The sequence below is a fragment of the Planococcus citri genome, chromosome 4 (assembly GCF_950023065.1).
Source record: "Planococcus citri chromosome 4, ihPlaCitr1.1, whole genome shotgun sequence".
NCBI classification, from domain to species: Eukaryota; Metazoa; Arthropoda; class Insecta; order Hemiptera; family Pseudococcidae; genus Planococcus; species Planococcus citri.
Window position 1 is genome coordinate 34,865,521 of NC_088680.1, and position 21,426 is coordinate 34,886,946.

General features: G+C 31.0%; 1 protein-coding gene and 1 long non-coding RNA gene across 4 annotated transcripts; one reads left to right on the plus strand and one right to left on the minus strand.

Annotated features, from left to right (window-relative positions):
* Positions 1 to 58: 58 nt before the first annotated feature.
* LOC135845959 (uncharacterized) lies at positions 59 to 3,164 on the minus strand. Its single transcript, XR_010558864.1, has 3 exons — positions 2,844 to 3,164; positions 2,695 to 2,771; positions 59 to 2,312 (listed from the first exon to the last, which is right to left on the minus strand). It is a non-coding gene; the product is annotated as an uncharacterized LOC135845959 (long non-coding RNA).
* A 248-nt stretch (positions 3,165 to 3,412) lies between these two features.
* qvr (protein quiver) lies at positions 3,413 to 21,169 on the plus strand. Of its 3 annotated transcripts, XM_065364860.1 has the most exons (5): positions 3,413 to 3,536; positions 4,864 to 4,938; positions 15,294 to 15,341; positions 16,288 to 16,434; positions 20,182 to 21,169. In XM_065364860.1, the coding sequence occupies exons 2-5, from the start codon at positions 4,920 to 4,922 to the stop codon at positions 20,385 to 20,387; spliced, it is 420 nt and encodes a 139-aa protein (XP_065220932.1). In that variant the 5' UTR covers positions 3,413 to 3,536; positions 4,864 to 4,919; the 3' UTR covers positions 20,388 to 21,169. The 3 variants fall into 3 exon arrangements, with proteins under 3 accessions (XP_065220932.1, XP_065220933.1, XP_065220931.1); XM_065364861.1 differs by lacking the exons at positions 3,413 to 3,536; positions 4,864 to 4,938 and adding an exon at positions 8,855 to 8,873; XM_065364859.1 differs by lacking the exons at positions 3,413 to 3,536; positions 4,864 to 4,938 and adding an exon at positions 11,545 to 11,622.
* Positions 21,170 to 21,426: the final 257 nt, after the last annotated feature.

Below are 21,426 nucleotides of genomic sequence, written 5' to 3' on the forward strand. Positions count from 1 at the left end.
TAAAATGATGATTTTTACTATAAGATTACAGTAAAAATTATTACATATTGTAACTGAACAGTTGAAAATTGCTGATTTTCAAAACAAATTTTATCATACTTACTTAGGTATATTATGTACATATTTTTGTATGGGATCTTGTTATTGTGCTAAATATGTAGTCAACACTTTTTGTAAAAATTACCCATATTTTTTTCGTGTTATTTAGAGGCAATGCGAATCCTTAACATATTTTATATGATTTAATAATTTTAGAATCAAAGGCAAATTCTGAAAATTGGTTTGAAATTTTATAAATTTGAAGACAATGGAAATTCTAAAAAAAATATGAAAATTTGTCATTTAGAGACACTGAGAATTCCAAAAATTGATTAAAAGTTCTATAAGTTGTAGATAATGTGAACTTGAAAATGATATGAATAATTGAAGAGCTCTATTCCAAAGTGGGTCAAGTCATTTTTTCCTCCAAAAAATGCGTTTAAAGTTTTTGATACTGAAATTTGTTCTGTTTCCAAAGGTGGTGCACCTTTCCTTTCTTTGGACATAGAACAATCACTTGTAGAAAAATTTACTTTGAAAAATCCATCCCACTTTGGAATAGAGCTCTTCAATTATTGTATGTAATATATATGAAGATAATGAGAATTCTGAATAATTAGAGGCATGCACTACTTAGCTATGTAATAGCGGTTATAGCTGTAGAAAAGGCAGCTAGCTACGCACACTTTGCAGCTAAGCTTTGCTTAGCTGTCTAGTTTTTCTTTCAACTTTCTACAGCACCAGAGAAAAATAAAATTAATAAAAAATTTCAAAAGTTGAAAAAATGGAGAAAAATCAGCACTTTTTGACAATTTTGGTAAAACACAAAACGAAAGCAAGAAAATCAGGATGGATAATATAAGCAGGACATTCAAGAATCAGGAGTGAAGATTTCATGAGATTTTTTAAAGGTCAAGCTATACATTTTCTGCTACTTCTCCTTTCCCCTCCCCTTAAAATTGAAAAAAAATCAAACTACTACAAAAAACAACTTGGATAAAAAAAACAACAATCAAAAAAATAAAAGATTTGAAAATTTATGATATTTTTCAAGTTTATAGTTCACATTGAGAAAGTTGAATAAAATACTGACTTGAAAAATTAGAACTTTTCATTTAAAAAAAATTGAAATACTACCCCTAATATTCAACATTCATCCTTCCTACCTCTACCTAAGGTCAGACTGACTGTGAGCCCAAAATAACAAACTTCACTTCTAAAAAACTCCTGTAAAAAAAAAAAGGGTGGAAAATCACTGGCAATTTTTTTACAACATTTATTTTTGAAAAATTGAGATGAATCATTGATCGATAATGACTTTTTCTGTTTTTCATGAAGTTTTGAAAAATCAAAATGATCTAATATTCTTGTGTACCCCTGAAAAATGAGGCAGGGCTAAAAAACTATGGTCGCGCCCATGATCTTCTGATAAAAATCTCTCCCTTCAAAATAATTTTTACGAACGATTTTTGAAAATTTTCAAATTATACTTAAACCTTATCTGCATGACTTTTTAAATCTCCATTCCCAATTTTCAAAAAAAAAAAAAAAAAAAAAAAAAAAAATGATTTGAAGAGAAAAATTACTAACATAAAAATAATGGATTTGGTGCTATTATTGTCAATCCAGAGTGCAAAAAGGACATTTTTCAACCATGATCATCATATTTTCTGTAAGAATATTCTCTTCAGTATTTCTGGATTAAAAAAATTAATAAATAACAACACCTAAAAATTTGATAAAAATGAATTCTCGAAAATAATAATCCATTTTACTTGGAAGCTGATAGAATGATTCATCTGGAAATGAAGTGTTCGAGATTTTTGTAAACAATTTTATCCAAGAAAATACTGGTTTGAAAATTAGGTTCCAAAACGTAGGTAGGGTACTATAATAATTAAATTTCATCAAAGCTCAACAACTAGGCATATCTACGTTATTCACTGCATTGCGTAAGGTCGAAGAAACTGCACGTAACACGTTACATTAGCGTGTTCCCTTAATCCTCGAGACTGGCCAATCAATTCCCACGAGTGTAGTTTGGGTTGCATACTCTAACGCACTAATTATTCAGAAAATCACAATGATTAAAATGGAACACCCGGTACACACAGGAGCATCCTGTTCGCAAATATATTTTAACGATTATTCAATAGGTATCTCCGCTTCGCTTCCCCAAACAGACAACATGACAAAATGAAACACCAGCCGGATATTACTTCCAATTTATGTCAACTCGATTCGTGAAAAATTATACCTGCAACATCTGAGGTCTGCAATAACAAGAAAATGATAAATTATTCGCGTTACATACGTACAAAATATACAGGGTCTAGCTAGCTAGGTACAGTATGTCACTTCCCTATTTCTAAATAATAAGTAGGTAGGTAGCTAGGTACGTAATCGTATTATTTTTATTATCTGAAATCATTTTCAAAATTAACCGTAACGAACAAAGGGAACGCTTATCTGGGAATCATGTAAGAGCTACCCTAAAGCTTGAGCATCCTTTGGCATCATATCAACATTTCAATATCCTTATCATTTGTGCAGAGAAACGTTATTTTACTGTATTCTTATAATAAAAAATCAATATTGCCAGACTATATACGTATGTTAAAAATGATAAAGATATCGCTTCATCGTAATAATTACCTTTTGAAGTTTCGATGAGCTTTTGAATGAATGAAAATGTATCTTCTGTCAGCTTTTAAAAACATATTTCTATCCACCTGTGTTGAGAAATAATTAAAACATCGACAATTCAGAGGTTTTTTTTTTCTATTTTTATTATAGGTTAGTACCGGCATCATCCATCATGAAATCTGTTTGCAAAAAATAAACAAATTATACTACTCAGCCAGACGATACTCGAGGAAAACATAATCTTCATATCCTCCTATTTGAATGCAGGATATAAACGAATTAGTTCCTGTGATTTGAAAATCTAGACTCCCATTCATACTGAAAATGAAATCATAAAAATGATAAATTATTCTACGCAATGAAAAAATTCATGCAAACGTATTTTAAATACCTTACTTAGCCTATGAACATAAAACATAAACTCAACCGAGTAAATTTTTCCATACTACAATCAACGTACAGTATTATTTTCAACGCGAAAGGATACCATTTTAATAGATGCTGAGATTGAGCGTTTTATTTACATTGTATAATAATTAAAATCGGTCTACGCTTTAAAAGATGGGGCTTATCAAACCTATTTAAATAGTGTTTACAATTAAATATACGACACCCGAGTCCGTCTAGTGAAGCAGTAATCAAAAGAATGAGGTAGTTTTCACGCATGCTTTTCTTTCAACGAGTTTTAAACGGCTTGAACTTTGGGATTTTGTGTTTTCACGTACCGCTGTCTGATTCAAAATACCGGCCGAGACTGTCCTATAAAAACAAACATCGTTTTGTACGTTTGTTTAATGGTTGTGCGCTCGTATTGCGGTGATTTATTGCCAATTTCAAGTTCTTTGGGGAAGGTAAGTTATTATTTTTGTAATGTTTTATTTTTATTTATTTTTAAAATAAAAATACTGATCAATTTTTTCAAGTTTTCAAGTTTTTTTTTTTTTTTTTTTTAATAAAATTTAATTGATTACCAGTTTATATTATCAATTTTTAGAAGTGATGGAAATGTGTTACTCGTGAAATTAATCCAAACTAATTTTTCAACACTATAAATCTTGATAGAAATTTCAAAAAGGTTGGCGAAACATTTTTTTTTCCAATAATTTAAATTAGTTTTAAATACATTTCTTATTTGCTCCGAAATTTTCATCGTAGTTTTATAAAATCTCGTTTTTGTCTTTATTTTACTTTACTAAAATTTGTAAGTATAAAAGTTTTATTAATCAAGGTTTTTTTTCCCGAATATTTTATCAATTTCAAATCAGGTTTTTAAAATTAAAAAAAAAAGTTTGAAAAATTAAATTTTGAAAGTAAGTACTTACATAAAGTAAATAAATTCAATAGGTGCTTCTACGACCCATTGCCCATCTATTAATTTTTTTGCACGCTTTGATCTTCGATCCTTCAAATTCTCACCACCGATATCTGAAACAAATTAGATAAAATTAGTAAACTAATATTATACTGTACCAACAAAATACCTCAAACGAGGAAATCTTTTTATAAAAAAAAGTAGATATCAAAAAAACGTAAAGTAAATTTATCTAAAAGATCATTCAAGTAGCAAAATTATCTAAACACATCTTATATAATATTCGCAATCGCGAATAAGTAAAAAAAGCGACGACGAAGACTGGTGGCGAGGGAGGGGGCAGGGGGTTGCAACGGAAACGAATACTTGACGTATTGCGGCAAAACACAAGTTACTTTAGGAACTGGATTAGGGTGATACTTGATAAAACTAGGTCAACAAATTTCATTATCTTCTTTTTTTTTATTTTCACACACACGATATATTTGTGGTATATTTATAACTCCTTTGAAACAATAAATAATACATTTTATACGGATCGAAGCTGGAAAAAAAAGTCCATTGTCACGTTACTTTTCTATACTAAAAAGGCAACTCGACGTTACTAAGGTTTGTCGAACGTATAATTTTCTATAAGAATGGAAAGGCCATAAATTTGTCATTAAGATTGGTATGGTTGAAAAAAAATTAAAAATAACCCGATGCTCGCGATGAAGAAGCGATTCTAGCGTTATTTTCGTTCGACTTGAGCCCACTCAGTTGTCACTTGTTTATGCAATTTTAAATTCGCCCAGTTCGGCCACGCTTAATTAAATTTTTAAAATGAAAAAGAAAGCTATATGGGATACTCGTTGTTTCTGTTTCAGTGTGTTCGATCGTTGGATTAGTTCATGAACCAAGTTTTAATGCTCGTTTTTACCAAATGTCGTTTTTTTTATTCTGTGAGTAATTTTATTAACAATACGTATCTTTTATTTTTATTTTTTTCGCTGTATAGATAGGTAAGTAAGTATGTTGAATACAATGGTATTTGCAGATGCTACCGTATCTAACCTCTATGTGTATATAGTATGTATCTATTTGTGTAATTTAACCTTAGCAACAGTTTACCTAATTGATTTTCTCCCTAGAGTAATCCCCTGCTGGTTTTTTTCCACCGCTGAGACGAGCTTTAGTGTGTATAACCCACTAGGTACATATAAAAGAATAATAAAAAATTACGTATTTTTATCACGTGCTATCGCATAGGTACACATTACTGCTCAGCTCTCCGTTAATGTAACTTTTATTCAATTTATTCGCAATTACCTATTTCAAGTTCACGAGTTGTACATATGTTCGCGTTCGAAAAGTCGAACTTTCGACAGTTAAACATTGCAAATTCTGTCGTACGTATCTGTCGACAAAAAGTACATATACACGAGTCGATAAAACTAAAAATGGACGAACTTTTTATATGAAATACTTCCGCAGTAGTCGGCGTACAAAATATTGATGATTTTTTGAAAACGTTTGCTCCAATTTTTTCTTTCTTTTTTTCTTAATATTAACATCTCTTTTTGACTCGTACATATGACGATCGAGTTAAACTATAATATCCTTATTGCTCAGCACGAAGTTTTCCTACAGTTGTTACTTGTTAGTAGTCGCCATTCTGTCGTCGTTGTGCTGCAAGCTGCAACATTGCTATAATGCTAGAGCTCTACGGTCGTATATTTACTCGTAAGTCGATCACGCTGTGCGACTGTCCACTACCCTTTCAGACTAATTATTACTAATTTTAACTTTACCCTGTTATCTACCTGACCTACCTAATGGATATTCGATTTTTACTTCCGAACTATTTTTCTTTTTTTTTGTAACAAGTATATTTTCTGGCACCTACCTAAAGCTTGAAAATCTGGCTAGGTTTGGAAAAGCTCAAAAATTTGGTTCGGTTTTATTTCGCAAAAGTATAACATTTATGCAGAGTTTTTGACGAAACTTGATAAAACAAAAGATTCAATGAAACTTGAATATTTGGATACGTTTGCAAACGAAGAAAATGTAGAGTTGGTAAATTTGTTAAAACCCAAAAATTAAATTATAGGTACTTCTACTTACGTACCTACTTATGTATTAAAAATTGAAAAATTTGCTAATGTTTGGAAAAGCTCGAAAATTTAGGTTACTTTGGTGAAACTTGAAAGTTTGGTCAGGTTTAAATTTTAACGTTGGGGTTTTTGCACATTCACCCGAATACATTTTTTTGGATGGAAAAATTCCGAATTGTCATCTTCCCAAATGACCAATTTTTCGAATCTACTGTTTTCGAACCCTCAATTGCCCAAATGCACAAAAGTGAACAGATATTCAGTTTTATGTCAAAATGACAAAAAATATCTGTGTTTTTTTTGGTCAAACTTTCAAGGAAGTCTTGCTTTTTCGTCGCTGAAAAATCTGTTTTTTCTTTAAAAATTGCAAAGAAATTTTTCATCAAAACTACAAAAAAACTTTACTGTTTTTGCCAAAGCAAGAATTGCAAAAAATATACTTTTTTGCAAAAACTGTAAGTATAAAAACTGTAAACTAACATGATTTTTTTTTTTTAAATCAAAATTTCCAAAAAGTCTATTTTTTGTCAGGTTTTGTGTGTTTTTTGACCAAAATTTTCATAAAATTTTACTTTTTTGTCTCCAAAAAATAATTTTACTTTTTTGTCTCCAAAAATTTTACTTTTCTGTCTCCAAAAACTTTACTTTCTTAAATTGAAAAAAAACTGTTTTTTTTCACACTTTTTTGTAAAACTGTAAAAAGGACTGCTTTTTTACTAACTTACTTTTTGTTTGGCTTGGAAAAATTTGAAAATTTGGAGAGGTTGGCAAAAGCTTAAAATTCAGATCAAGTTTGGTGAAATTCGAAAATTTGGAAAAATTGTTAAAACTACGAGTAGAAGATTTATGTGAGGTTGCCAAAGCATAAAAATTTGGTTCTCGGTATTGTGAAACCGAAAATTTTATTGGGAGGTTTGTGAAAATATAAATTTTATTTTTGGTTCGGTGAAATGAATTCAGAAACTTGGTTTTTGACTCTGCCAATACTTGAAAAAATTTACAGATATGTTTGACAAAAAGAGAAAATTTGGTTAGATTTGTAAAAACATAAAATTATTGAGAAACATTTCTATAAAACATATTATTAATTTTCTACATCATTGAATGCTAAATTCGTGTGGTTCCCTTTTTCCTCCAAATTTGAAAAATGAACCATAATTATGAGTCATATTTCGAAGTCATTTTCACCCAAAAATACAGAGTTTCAAAAACTTCTGAGAATAGTCCCTACCAGCCACAAACGTCTAATAGACATCTATTAGATATTTTTTTCAGCCAAAGATACAGCTAATAGATAACTGGAATAGCTGAAATTACCTTGTTTTAATAACAGGAAAGTACCTTTTATGTAGTATTACATGGTAAATACAAGGCTAATAGATATCTGTAAAGCATTATGGCTGCAATGCGCCAAAGAATAGATATCTATTCTCCAATGCCTTGTAGCCATAATGCTTTACAGATATCTATAGGATGTTTCTCAGCTATTAAAATGACTGAAATTCGCCCTGCAAAATGAAGGTACTTTTAACAATCTGCAACTTGTTTATTTGAATAAATTTAAAGAAAACTAGAAGTGATCAAAAAATAATAGGTAATATTATAATGAGTGACAAAGTTTCAAGTGATTCAGGTGTAATTAGAGAAAAATAATAGCAAAATTATGTCAGCAGTATACTCGTAGGTGGGTATTCACCTTATCAGTAAGTTACCTAATTAACATAGAATAAGAAATTCACGATTAGGTACCTCTAATCATATACACTCCATAATTTATTTGTATACTACACAATCATAAGTTTCTTTCGTGTCAATTATTATAAATTTATAATACCAATACGTATCAACTTACTATAGATAAAATGAACATGCTGCTGACTTCATTTTGCCATTATTTTTTGTGAATTCTTCTTAGATTAAAACTAAATTACCTATAAGAAGCTTTGTCACTTATTATTTTTTAAACACTTTAAATTTTCTTCACATTTACACAAAAAAAACGCGTTTTAGAATATGTATTTTCTTATTAAAAAGCAAAATTGAAGAAAAAACAAATTATAATGTGATTTAAGAACTCGTTTATTGTAATTTATTGCGATTTCGACACGTTTTACTCAAAAATCGACCACTTTCAAGCACAAAATAACGAAAATACTCATTTCCAATACGACACGTTCTTCCTTCTATCACGAAAATTTGAGTACTGAAGTTCTTGTTTAATTTTTTGCTCATTGGTTTAAATCTGAATGAACTCGGACATCAAATAGATAGCTAAAGTATATCTGTCACCAGACAAAAATTCATATTAATTTACTGTATATCTATTTGACATCTAGTTGCTGTAAATTTTTGTTTAGTTATTTAATACCTGGTGACGATATATTTTAGCTATCTTAAATTTGTTTCTAATAGATATTTTAAATTTGGGCTGATAGCTAACTATTAGATGTTACTTGAAATGGAATATTTTAACAACTTTTACAAATATCTGAAAGATATCTAATAATTAGCGGAATGGCTGAATAGCTGAAAAGCTGTTACAGTCATAAATATTCTGTCTATTAGAGATATGTGGCCGGTAGGGGTAAGTATAACATTCCTTTATGTACCTTTTGGTTTGAACCCAACAAACATATCTATAATTTTGTCAACTGATTCAACGAGGCTTCTTCATCTTATCCAAAAAAGATATTCACCTCATACTTAATTCGTATTTCAGCCTTTCAGGTGAAAATGTCATGAAAGTGGGATAAACTTCTTAACGCTTTGAAACACTCTTAAAAGTAATATATTCACATTTTTCTTTCAAATTTTTTCAAGCTTCAGTGCTTCACGTCAATTTTATTTTCTCTATATGCACTTAGAATTACTTATATGTGGCTGAGGAGTTTCCTCTTCGAGTTTTCAAGTAGTTTAATACCTAATTAAAGTTTTCGACCAAAAACTTCAAGAAGGTAATTTGATGCCGTGAACTGGAAACCTCAATGAGCTTCTTCTGTGGCGATAAAGCAACCAATTTCAAAGTTGTTGTGAAAGTACACATGCAAGTTGAATGGCCCTGTTTTGTATTTAAAATTCTATCAATGAACTTGACTGCTTTAAAATCCAAAAAATTGTAAGATTTTCAATGAAAAGAGAAAAGGAATAGAATATTTAACAGAAAAGTGGTCAAACTCTCTGAAATTCAGAAACCAAAAGTTGGTAGGTAGGTACTTAGTCAGATCAGTTTACAAAAAAAATTAATCACACAAAATTGATAAAATTGCATTACGGAATCCTACTAGAAGGGAAAAGAGGGAATATGAAGAGCACAATGAAATTCAATGGCAAAAAGCACAAGGTCAAGCACATGATTCTCATTTTCTGAAATTATTCCTAAATAAATCAACGACTCGTTACATAAGAATTTTCGTCGGATGTTTTATCAAACTATTTTAAATGATAAAAGGGACTTCTTTCTTAATTGAATTTATATTGCATACATGGAAAGTCATTTTTTTTTTCACGTAAAATGAAATCTATCAAACACCATACTTGCATAAAACTTCCACATAAACTTCAATAAGGCATTAAAAAAAAAAAAAAAAAGCAATTCATTAACCAACTCTTGCAAAACACTCAGGGTCTCAATGAGGTCCTTCTTTCCAGAATTTCATAATGAATAATTTTTCACTCGAATTTATTTTTACACTGAACCTCTAGAAAATTATCACATTTGTGGGGGGGGGGGGTGGGCGAAAACATCATTTTTCTAACAAGATACGATAGGTTTCTTTAAATTAGCTTTAAATGATTTCCCTTTTAAAAAGTTATCTATTTCTGAAAGTAAAATTGCCTTCGCATGTTTAAAATATTGATCAAGTATTAGTTTACCTTTTAGTAATATCTCGTGCTAAGGTTGTTACGAAAGTGAACATCGAAAAGGTCTTCGTGTCTGTCTTCCTTAATATGAAAAAAAGTACCTACATATCTCGAGGCGAATCATACTCGCACATTCATATTACCTACGTATACCTCCAACATTTATACTTTTCAAAGCTAGGGCACACGTAGTAGTAGGTATAGGTATATCGCTACAACATTTAAAGCAAAATCCAAAACATTAGAAATTTTAAAAATTTACATATCAGATGCGCTGGTACATTCATATATGCACAGAAATTCGTATTTGGCAAAACACCACGTCACCGCAAAAGCCGCAATATAAATGTGATATATCACCGGACATTAGGTGATTTCCGCATACAAACAAAAAGTACCAGCAATCAGTGCTTCTCAAAACGCGCCAGGGTCTAGGTAAGGTTCGCTGGTTTTTTTGAAACGGCGCCAAAAATCACGCGTGTACTTTGGTGACACACATCTCCAAACCGTTCTGGCTAATTAATGAAAACGTATACACACCAAACAAGAAACACTTAACGTCTCCATTTGAGGGCTATTTTTGTTTCGAATCTTACGCGTAATGCGATATTTTTCATCGTCGATGAACACAAATCGATTAATAGCAATGTACCTACACTAAGTGCTATGCTGTGAAAAGTGATTCGACGTTCTCGATACCTACTCATGCTCTGCGGTTTCAGTCAAAATCTCAGCTGCAGCTGATTTACTATACTGTAGCTCTTTTCTACTCTGCTCTGCGTACGTGATTGTTAAATGGAATGAACTTGGCGATAAATTGAATATGTTGCGGTATAAAGCTGGCATGGCATAGTCGCAAGTTTTCGGATAAAACCCCCATATCGCGTATACGTACGAGTATACCGTCGAGAGTAGTTTAACTCATTAGTTGTATGAAATACACACGCCCGTCCAGTTTACACAGGTCTCGCTGCAGTCGAATATAAAGCGCTCATTAAAAGTAATTGCGCTAAGTTGAAACGATAAAAATGCGTTCAACTGAAAAAGAGACATAACTTTGGCTGCTAAAACTGGAAAAAAAAAGAGCGCAACTTTCATTCGAGGGGTAGAGTCGACTTTCAAAAGCAGTTAGCTGCGAATGTTGATAATATAAAAGTACCTAACTTGAATAGTGAATTGTCGACTGTCAAGTGACCTAATGACAAAATTTAATATTTTTTAAATTTTCATTAAAATGTACCGAGAGAAGAATTTTGCCAAAATAAACAGGTCACTGGGTTCGAATACGCGAATTTATTTTACAGCTTTCTGAAATTCGCTACTCGCTGTTGTACGATTTTTACGACGAGTTTTGGTTGTAATTTTTAAAAAGTTTTAATACTAACATTGCATCGAAATCGGGAACGTGCGAATTCCTTTAAGCGTAGTCTAGAGAAAGAAGGGTTGCGAAGGTTTTTAAATGTTTTCATTTGTTTGTTTTATCGATTTATTTTTTTATTCTCCAGGTTCAAGATAAGTTATGATTTGATGAAATTGTGTAAATTAGAGTTATTACGGATTTTAACTGATGTTTGTCGATTCAGATAATTCATTTCAAGCAGTTTTTAAAAACAACGCTACCTCGTTGTAAAATGATCTTCCTTAAAGAGGTTTCGTCAATTATGCAAATAGGTACTTGTATGCATTACAGCTTCTATTTAAAAACCACATTGACTAGTAGGAAAAATCATTGTTCATAAAGCGGTTTTGTGTTATCATCAATGAGCGATTTTTGAAAACAACGTCAACTAGTAGAGGATAATAGAGGAATCAATAATCATTTTCTAATCTTGAAGCGAATGCTTTTATGCTTCGCTCAAATTCTGAGATATTTTATCAACTTTTGGTAATTTTCAATCATTTTTTAGGTACGATTTTTTTTGGGGGTTTTAACAACGTTTATCGCCATTTTTTCTCAAAATTTTCCGCAGTTTTATTGAATTTTCAAGAGTTTTTAACACAGATTTTGCTGTTTTCATAACAATACAATAGGTACATTGTGCATTGTGCAATTTCATTACATTCTGATAATTTATGCAATCAATTTTTTGTGATTTTCGGGACCTACTTATTTTACCTATACAAATGTACCAATTTTTTCGATAGTTCTCATGACAATTATACAAATTTTTGATCAATTTTCGCAAAGCTTCTCCCAATTTTATTAATTTTTTAGTGACACTTCATAGTTCATGCGATTTGGAGGGAATTTCGTTCATTTATGCTGATTTAATCAATTTTTTGCAGGATTATTAATTTTCAATAATTAAGACAATCAAATTCCTTTAAATATTAAAGTTTCTGCAACGTCTTTTATTTATTTTTTCGTAAAACAACTGACAGAGAGCGCCACAATGCAGTGTTGTGGCACCATCTATGGTGGAAATGTCGAACTAGAGCTTTGAAAAAAATTGGCACAGTGGTGCCATCTATGCGAAATTGATGGAACTATTGAAACTGGGAACATTTCAAAACTGACACACTAGCGCTATCTATATAAAGTTATCGGAACCTAGATTAATTGAATCTTCAAAATGTACAAGTGGCGCTATTTATAAGAAGAGAAGGGAACTAACTATGTGGTGTTCTTTTTTTTCTTTTTCTTCTAGTGTTTTTTTTCCTTTTAGTTCTCTGAGTCTTCTTCCAAAACCGTTTTTTTTTTTTTTTTTTTTTTTTTTTTTTTTACAAAAACCCTATTTTTTACAGAGGGAAAGCTTCTCCCTTTTTCACACAGGGAATATTCCTCCCCACACATTTTATGATCTTTCAGACTCGTTTTCAATAATTTTTGTTGAATTTTGCTGGAATTAAGTAACTAAATTTTAGAAATTTTTGGTCATTGTCAGGGAATTGTGAAAAACAAATTTTACTAAATCAATACAATTTCTATTGAAATTTTTCTAGCAGACCAGACCAACTACCTGCCTCATCCATCAATAATCAAAAAAGAGTCATCAAATAAATATTTTCCACATAAAAAATCAAAATTTATTTTTTAAAAAAATTGTTCTGAGTAAGGTTTTGTGATATTTGTCTGACATGGGGTGAAATGTCACACGAATTTTGAAAAAATAAATAAAAAATCAAAATTACCAGCTAAAAAGTGGCACTGGAAATATTTTGAGTGCGAACATTCGCGAATATTCTCATGGTTGAAAATCCTCAAATCTAAAAATTACCAGTAATTTACTGAAAAATTACCAGTACCTACCTAATTTACTAAAAAATTACCAGTAGGTAATTTCAATATTTTTGGTTAACCAAAATCAAAACCGTTGATACAAATAACGTCTCGCTAAGGTTTTTTGCTACATTGTCATTTCATGTAATTTTTATAACATTTTTTGACTCTATAATCGATTCAAATGAAGCATACGTTTCCAAAACGCACTAAGTCCAAAAAAATATTGATAAGAAATTCATGGTACTTAGTACAATTTGGAAACGTAGAAATAGCTGAAATTGGCTGATTTTTTGATATGTTGTAACCAAGACCCTGGGGCACAACATATCAAAAAATCAGCCATTTTGGGCCTCAACTTTATGCCAGATGGCCTTGCAATCTCAGAATCTTTGAAAATGGACTTAGTGCGTTTTGGAAACGTATGCTTCAAATCATCTGCGAAATATGAATATACTATGAATTATTGCTTCAATTTTCGTTACCATTTCAAATTTCAATTAAGAGGCAAATCCAATGGCTTCGGAGCAAGAACTGCCTAAGGTCAAAAACTGTTGAAAATGAAAATTTCCCGTTTTCACAACACTTACACTAGGTACTACTAATAAAAACGAAAAAAAAAAACGAAACCGGATTCGAAAACGATATCATTGATAGAAAAAGACAAAATCAAAAACGAAAAACGATATCGATTGAAAATTTGAAAAATCGAAACCATAAACAAAAGAGAACCGATTTTACATAGTGTTGCCTTGGACAAAATGTTGTAACATGAAATTAAATTGATCACTTTTTTTTCATGTTTTTAAAAGTCTGAGTTCAAATAATACTAGGCAGGTACCTAAATGAAAAAAATTCAGTTTCCAAAAGTCAACGTCATGCAAATTAGCTTCTTAAAATTTTTGAACAGATCTCCGGCTCAAAGATAGGGTTAAAGTCTCCTCTCCGATGAAAAATTAAAATCATGGATATGTTTTTTGCCTAAGTTAATTAAGTGCTTCGAATTCCAAAAAAAATAGTCTGACAAAATGTTTGAAATTTTTCTTTTGAAAATTCAACATGATATTAGCAATTTATTGACTTTTTTTTCAAGCTCGTGAAAGTCAAGTCCTTAAAGGTACGGGTTAATTTTTTCTAAGTTTCCAAATAAGCACATGTTCTTGAAAATTTTTTAGGAAACATTGCAACGTTTTTGCTAATTTGGCGACCAAAATTTGAAATCATGAACAGTGACTTTTTCGAGAGCCTCGAGATCCAGCGTAACTTATATTATGTACCACGATTAAAAATAGTGATAAAATTTATCTTTTTTCACAATTTTTCCGAATCAATTCGTGTTCAAATTTGCAGAAAACGCATTCTTGAAATTTTTCATTTCAATATAATATATACATGATTGTTTTAGAGTACCTAGGTAGGTAATTTTTTTAATACATACTTATACCTTATAATAAACCAATTTTTATAATCAAACTTGAAAAAATTTATGAATTTTTAAAATTCAATAATAATTTTTTTCTAGAAAAAAATTTAAATTTCTCGTAAGATTCAAATCATTAGGGTCTAAAATAAAATAAAATTACTTCCCCAACGAATCTAGAATAAAAATAAAAATAAAAAATGTTTATAAATTTCTCGTACCTCAAAAAATTAATCAAAACATAAAATTTATACCAAAAAATAATGAAAATTCTTGGTATTATTTTTTCCACTTCTTCCCCAAGAGAAATATTTCAATCGAATGACCTCCATTTTACCTCCCCTTGGCAGAAATCTTTACTACTGTCCCGTTTACAAGCTCATTTCTTTATTTAAAAACCATAGAGAAGCTCCACTAATGGGAATTTTTATCGGAAAGTTTCATAATGGTGTTTGTACAAGCTAAGCAAAGAGTCGCGTTTATGAATTTATTGCTAAAATTAATCCAGCGTTAAGCGTGAGATAAGTTTTGAAATAGGAACCCCTTTTTAACACAACTGCATGGTGTGTAATGTATATACTATACTCGCAATACCAATTTGACCCAAATTCTTTTGTAAAATTGGTTAACCGATAAAAGGATGACCATTAATAAAACTCTCGGTTAAACGTGTTAATTAATTTTGCATTTCTTTTGTTCCAGTGATACTTATTGGTTTGGTATGCGACACTAAACAAGAATGTTTTCCTCGTAAGTTATCTATTTTGTTATTATATTTCTATACTATAGGTATTTGTATATAAGTTATCCTATTATTACATAAATTAGGTTGCGGATTCGAAGAAGGGTAGGTATAAGTATTGGAATAACATCGCGACGCTTTTAAATTAAATTACGTGGAAATTTCGATTCACAGAAAGCCTTATACTACGTCGATCGGCATTTACCATTCAAATATTTTCCACACCTTTTAAAAATCGAAACACGCGAAAGACATTTTCTCGTTATTTCCAAGCAACCTACAACTCGCTTATAAAAAATGTAAGACTTGCTCCTCTCTATACCTACCTACGCAATCTCGTCGACAAGATGCGATAAAATTGTTTCGAAACCAAATCCAAATTCCCAGCACCGAGCATTATGAATTTTACACGTTAAGTAATTGAATAAAACATATACCAACGAATGAATATTGTAGCCGCAGCCAAAACAAGACGAAATTCTCTCTATCCCTAGTGGGTAATTTTAGAGATAGTGGCCGAATAAATGGTCTGCGGGTTAAATCAAACGCAAGCAAATGGTTTATGGGGTAGGGTTGGTCACGCGTGAATGCAATGTACTCGTACATTGGTACATTTATAATAGTACTACACATGTATTTGTAAAATTAAATATATACTGGCAAGCGCGAAATATCGTTTCATTCGAGAATATTTATATTGGGTGGCTTTATTTACAATTTAGTGTCGTTAAAAGCTAATTCAAAGTTCGCCTCGACGACGATGTAGGCTACGTATACGTTCGTACGATTGTAAATTCAACTCACAATATTTCAAATACTTTGCACAAACCGTATAATTTATATGACGTCCAACTTCCTAATAAACTGTAACGTTACCACTGTAGCTACAGTACTCGTATACTTCTATATATAAAATTTTACGCCCCGGAATACTAATAAGTTTGGAAATTTCAGAACGAGCGATATTTTGCTACGAATGCGACAGCTGGAAGGATCATCGATGTAAGGATCCATTCAATTATACTGTTCTTCCGAGAGATCAACCGCCTCTTAAACAATGTAACGGATGCTGTGTGAAAATGGTCAGAAATGCCAAAACAGGTACGGGGTGTTTATTTTTACCTTCTTTTGCCACTGTTATTTAGCTTTCAAATTTTAATGTACGAGAAAGTACGCCAAAGATCATAACATAGAATAGAAGCATCATTGGTAGGTACTTTAAACAAAAGAGATGGTAAAAATTCACGCTGACATGTTTTTTCAGTTTCTCCTTACATGAAATAGACTGGGTGTTTCATAGTTTTAATGTCGATTTTTTAAAACAACGATACAAGTATGCATGTTTGTTTGCCTATCCCTAAAACTGTAGGACAACAAGGATACGATACTACAAGTTTTTTTCTTTTTTCGCGATTTGACTGATTTTTTGTGTTTTTCAAACATTTCTTGGACTAGTTCAGTTGATTGGTTAGTTGAGGATCTCAAAGATCAAAATGCATTCAATAAAAAAAATTATGAACATTTTGTATTTTTATTTTATCAAATAAATTGCTCTTTTATAATTGTTTTCTCTTCATCATTATTACAAAATATCTAGAGATTACATTTTTTTTCTTGATCTGTCAAGATAATAACATCATTAACATGCTTCTGCTAATCTCCTGCTACCCTTGAAAACATTTTTTTTTATCTTTAAGCATTTCTATTTCAATAAATTTTTTAAATCCTCCGTAACCTCTTTATTTCTGGATTTTATACAGTCCAATAAGGCTTTTGACGTATTGCGGGTTGCATATCGGTTTGCCTGAACTTTATCGTTTGGTGGGCATTCTTATCAGTGAGTATCAAAATTTCATATTTTGAGCAATATTTTCACAAGGTGTTTTTGAAATTTATAGCGTTTATTTAGTTTTTCCTTCAATTTTAAACACTGTGAAATCCTGTGATGGAAAAAGATCCGCTCTTTGTTGAGGTTCAAAGATGTTTTGTCAAGTTCTTTAAAACTCGACGAAGAGAGGATCTTTTTCCATTACAGGGTTTAACAGTGTTTAAAATTGAAGAAAAAACTAAATAAAAGCTATACATCTCAAAAACACCTTGTGAAAATTGCTCAAAATATGAAATTTTGATACTCACTGATAAGAATGCCCACCAAACCGATAAAGTTCAGGCAAACCGATATGCAACCCGCAATACGTCAAAAGCCTTATTGATTCATAATTTCGAATACTTACCTAATGTTCTGTTTTCCGTAAATTTAACGTCACGTTTTCAGTTATAATCACGTCTGTATCTTCAACCTCTAAATGGCGTTTGCCCACGTTTTTATGTTGACTATTCCCAAAATCGATAAAAATCACATATTAATTTTATGTACAAACAGTGGAGTATTCCTTCAGTTAAACACTTGATTGAAAATTTCTCAGCTAAAGCCTTGAATAGCGATTTTTCATTCTCGTTTTTTACACTGTTTAGTGAATAAATAAAATAATATTTTTGTTCTTTTATTCATTCGTCATTTCAAAAAGGCGGGTGGATAGTTTTATTTTTTTAGAAAATTGACATTGAATTGAGGAAAATATGAAAATGGGTAGTTTTCAGAAAAAAAGAGGGGGAGGGGGAGGGACCTATGTTTGTTAGAATGAGACTTACAAGAAAACATCTCCAGATGTCTACCTCTAATTTGAATTTGGACCTGGATTTTTGAAAAGAGCATGATTTGAAAACTTTATGATAAAAATTTCGACTGTCCGAATTGACTTTTTGATTTTTGACGAATTTTTTAAAATTCAAAATTAACTATTTTCGACAATCTAGGTACGTTTTTTTAAAAAAAATGTGCACCTACTTATTCAATAAAAATGACAAACATTAAATTATGGAACTAATATCAACTCCCTCACAGCAAATTTTCTTATTTCTGGCCGTTTTGGAGCCTCCATAGTGCGATTTTATTTTTATTTTTTTAAATTACGTTTTTGTTCTGTAAAAATAACGAAAATCAGTCCTGCTGAAACTAATATCAACTCCTCTAAACTAAAGATCACCATTTTGAGCGATTCTGAAGCCTCTAGTACTATTTTAGACTTCTTAAGAATTTTTGAATTTCTCCAGAAGACTTAAAAATTAATTTCAGATATTGAAAATCAAAGTGTGGCTCATTCTCGACCTGTTTAACAAGTTTATCCTCGTTTGAGCCAATTTCTGGGTGCGCACTTCAAGTGTTTATTTTGGTATTTAAAATTTTTTTTAAATATAAAAATAAGTGTCAGCTACAGACATTGGCTCAAATGTGGATAAACTTATTAAACAGGTCAAAAATGAACCGCAGCTCGATTTTTAGCTGTTCAAATTAAGTTCCACGCTTTCTGGAGAAATTCAGATTCGTAGGGTTGATTTCGAATGAAATATATCCATTCGAGCAAATTTCAAAAATTTCTCATTATAAAAATATCCTGGTGAAAAAAACACTGTAAATCTGCCCCGATTTGGAAAAACTTGTTGAACAGATTGAGAATAATCGCACATCCACAACTCGATTTTTAGCATCTCAAATGAATTACCACGTGTTTTCTGGAAAAGTTCAATAATTCTGGAGAAATGAAAAATCGCGCTGAAGGCTCCAAAACGACAGGAAATAGAAAAAGAAATTCATTTAAGAGGAAAAAGATCAATAATTTTGGGTTTTGAAAGTTTTCAAAAACCAAAAGCCAAATCAATTTAACCAGATCTCCAAGTTTAAGTTGTCCAGTTGTTTTTTGCACTACGAGGCATCTTTTTGAAAAAATTTGATCCCAACAAATTCAATTTTTGCACCATTTTGAAAAATTCATAATGTGCTTCCATCCTTCAAGAACAAGGTTTGTGAATTTGGAGGAAGAAAAAACGACAAATGACTTTTTCCCGGAAATCAAAGTTCAAAAAATTTGAAAGTCTAGCTCTAGAGTTCTTTAAATTGATTTCCTAACGTTTGAAACAAACAATCAATTGTACATTATATTTCCTTCAAGATTTTGTACAAATGTTGTAAATTGGATTGGATTTCATTTTGAGAGCTAGTTTTAAAAATTTTCAATTTTTCATCATTTTTTTTTTTGAGTATGAACGCCACATTTTTTTAAAAGGTAGGTAACCATCTAAAAAGATATTTTTTTGATTTCTTTAAAAAAATTGTCAATAATGTAGAAAAAGGATTATTTACGTACATGGGAGAAAATCATTGTAATGTACTTAGGGAAGCCCATAAATAAAGTATTAAGTAATTGATATATCGATAACCTGCATTAGTATTTAAGATTGACATAGGTTCTGAAAAATTGTTGGGTATCTTTTTCGTTCATAAATTAGTATTGAAGAGGCAGCCCTCACGGAAAAAAAATAGTACTTTCTGAGTAGTAGTTTTTTAACGGAGTAAAAACTACTACTTTTTAAGACCTTCATGGAGAAATATTAGTAGTTTTACATGAAAACTACTACTTTTGTCCAAAAACTAGTTAAAATTACTACTTCATGAAGTAGTAATTTTAACTAGTTTTTGGACAAAAGTAGTAGTTTTTATGTAAAACTACTAATATTTCTCCATGAAGGTCTTAAAAAGTAGTAGTTTTTACTCCGTTAAAAAACTACTACTCAGAAAGTACTATTTTTTTTCCGTAAGGGAGAGGCTTTCGAATTTTTTGAACATTAGTAAAACAAGCATCTAAAGCCGAAAATATTTGCAAAAATATTGAGAGCCTCTAAATGACTTCCTACTCAGAGATTTTCACATAAATCTAAATGTATTTTTAAAAGTTACCATACTTGTAAATAACATTCTATTTTTTTTTTTTTTTTTTAATACTTTAACAGAACACGAAAGCATTAGAAGAACTTGCACGACCAAACTGCAAATAAATCTATTCATGGTTGACCACGTCTGCATGTTGGAGAGTTCCGGCACAGGTCACATGTGTTTTTGCGAGGAAGACATGTGCAACGAAACATCCTCCCTGAGAGCTGAATTACCCACCGCTCTAACTCTACTTATGAGTTACACAATTGGAAAATTTTTCTGAAATGGAAAACCATCTCATTATATGTTCCTAACTAAAGTTTCCAAGTCGAAAACGTGTAACGCAAAGTTGCACAAAGGAAGACGAACATACTCGTACTTTTAATTCTTTTCATGAACGTTGCTCAATATTTTTAAACGGCGTGTCGTTGATTTCATGTTGTACTCATACATACTATGTATGTACCAAGACAAGTAGACCCAACACCCTCTTTCTCTCTCTCGCCTCTTGTTCTTTGCAAAATTTTAGAGGATTTGTTACGCAGGCCTGCGTAGGTCTAGCTAGGTAGGTACTCGAAAAGCTCGCCATACAAAACGCTCGTGTATACCTATGTACAGAACAATAAAGCAAATTAAAACTATGGAAAATGCTCTCAAGGTACCTAAAAGCTACTCTATACTTATTATACACGTTGCAATAAGGCTACGCCGTGTATGAGTTTTTTTTTTATTTGTTGAGCCTTTACGTACCTAACAAGGAGTTTATTAAAGATGCGAAGCAGCGAATTTGGAAGTTCAACGTGTACTGTTCAGTGTTCTGTGCCTACATAGTTGCGAATTAGTTTCATTTTCTTTTTCAACTCGCGGGAACAACTGTTTACCTTTTGATTCAACCATTCGACATATCAGAATACTGCTGCGTTTCTAGAATGCTTGTTCAAAAATGTTAATTTATACGTATTTACGTTCATAAATAATATCTGTAACCTTACTCATTGTCAGTTGTATTTTTATTTTGATGTTTTCTTTCTATATTTTTTGTTAAAATAAATTAATTCGAATATACGGATTGTTTGGTTTGTTTTTGGTGAAATAATTGATTGGGTAATTAGTCCAAGTTTTTGGAAAAAATGATTCGTAGAAACATACGGACACAATTTTAGCTGCAAGCCTTGATTTTTTAAATTCGAAGATTTCGGATTAAATTTTTCTACAGTTCCTTTTATTCAATGTTGCAAAATTTTTTCTATTTTTTTTCTTTTTTTTACAGCAATAATTTCAGCGAGGGAGGTAAGGATGATTTTTTTTTTCACTTCAGAATT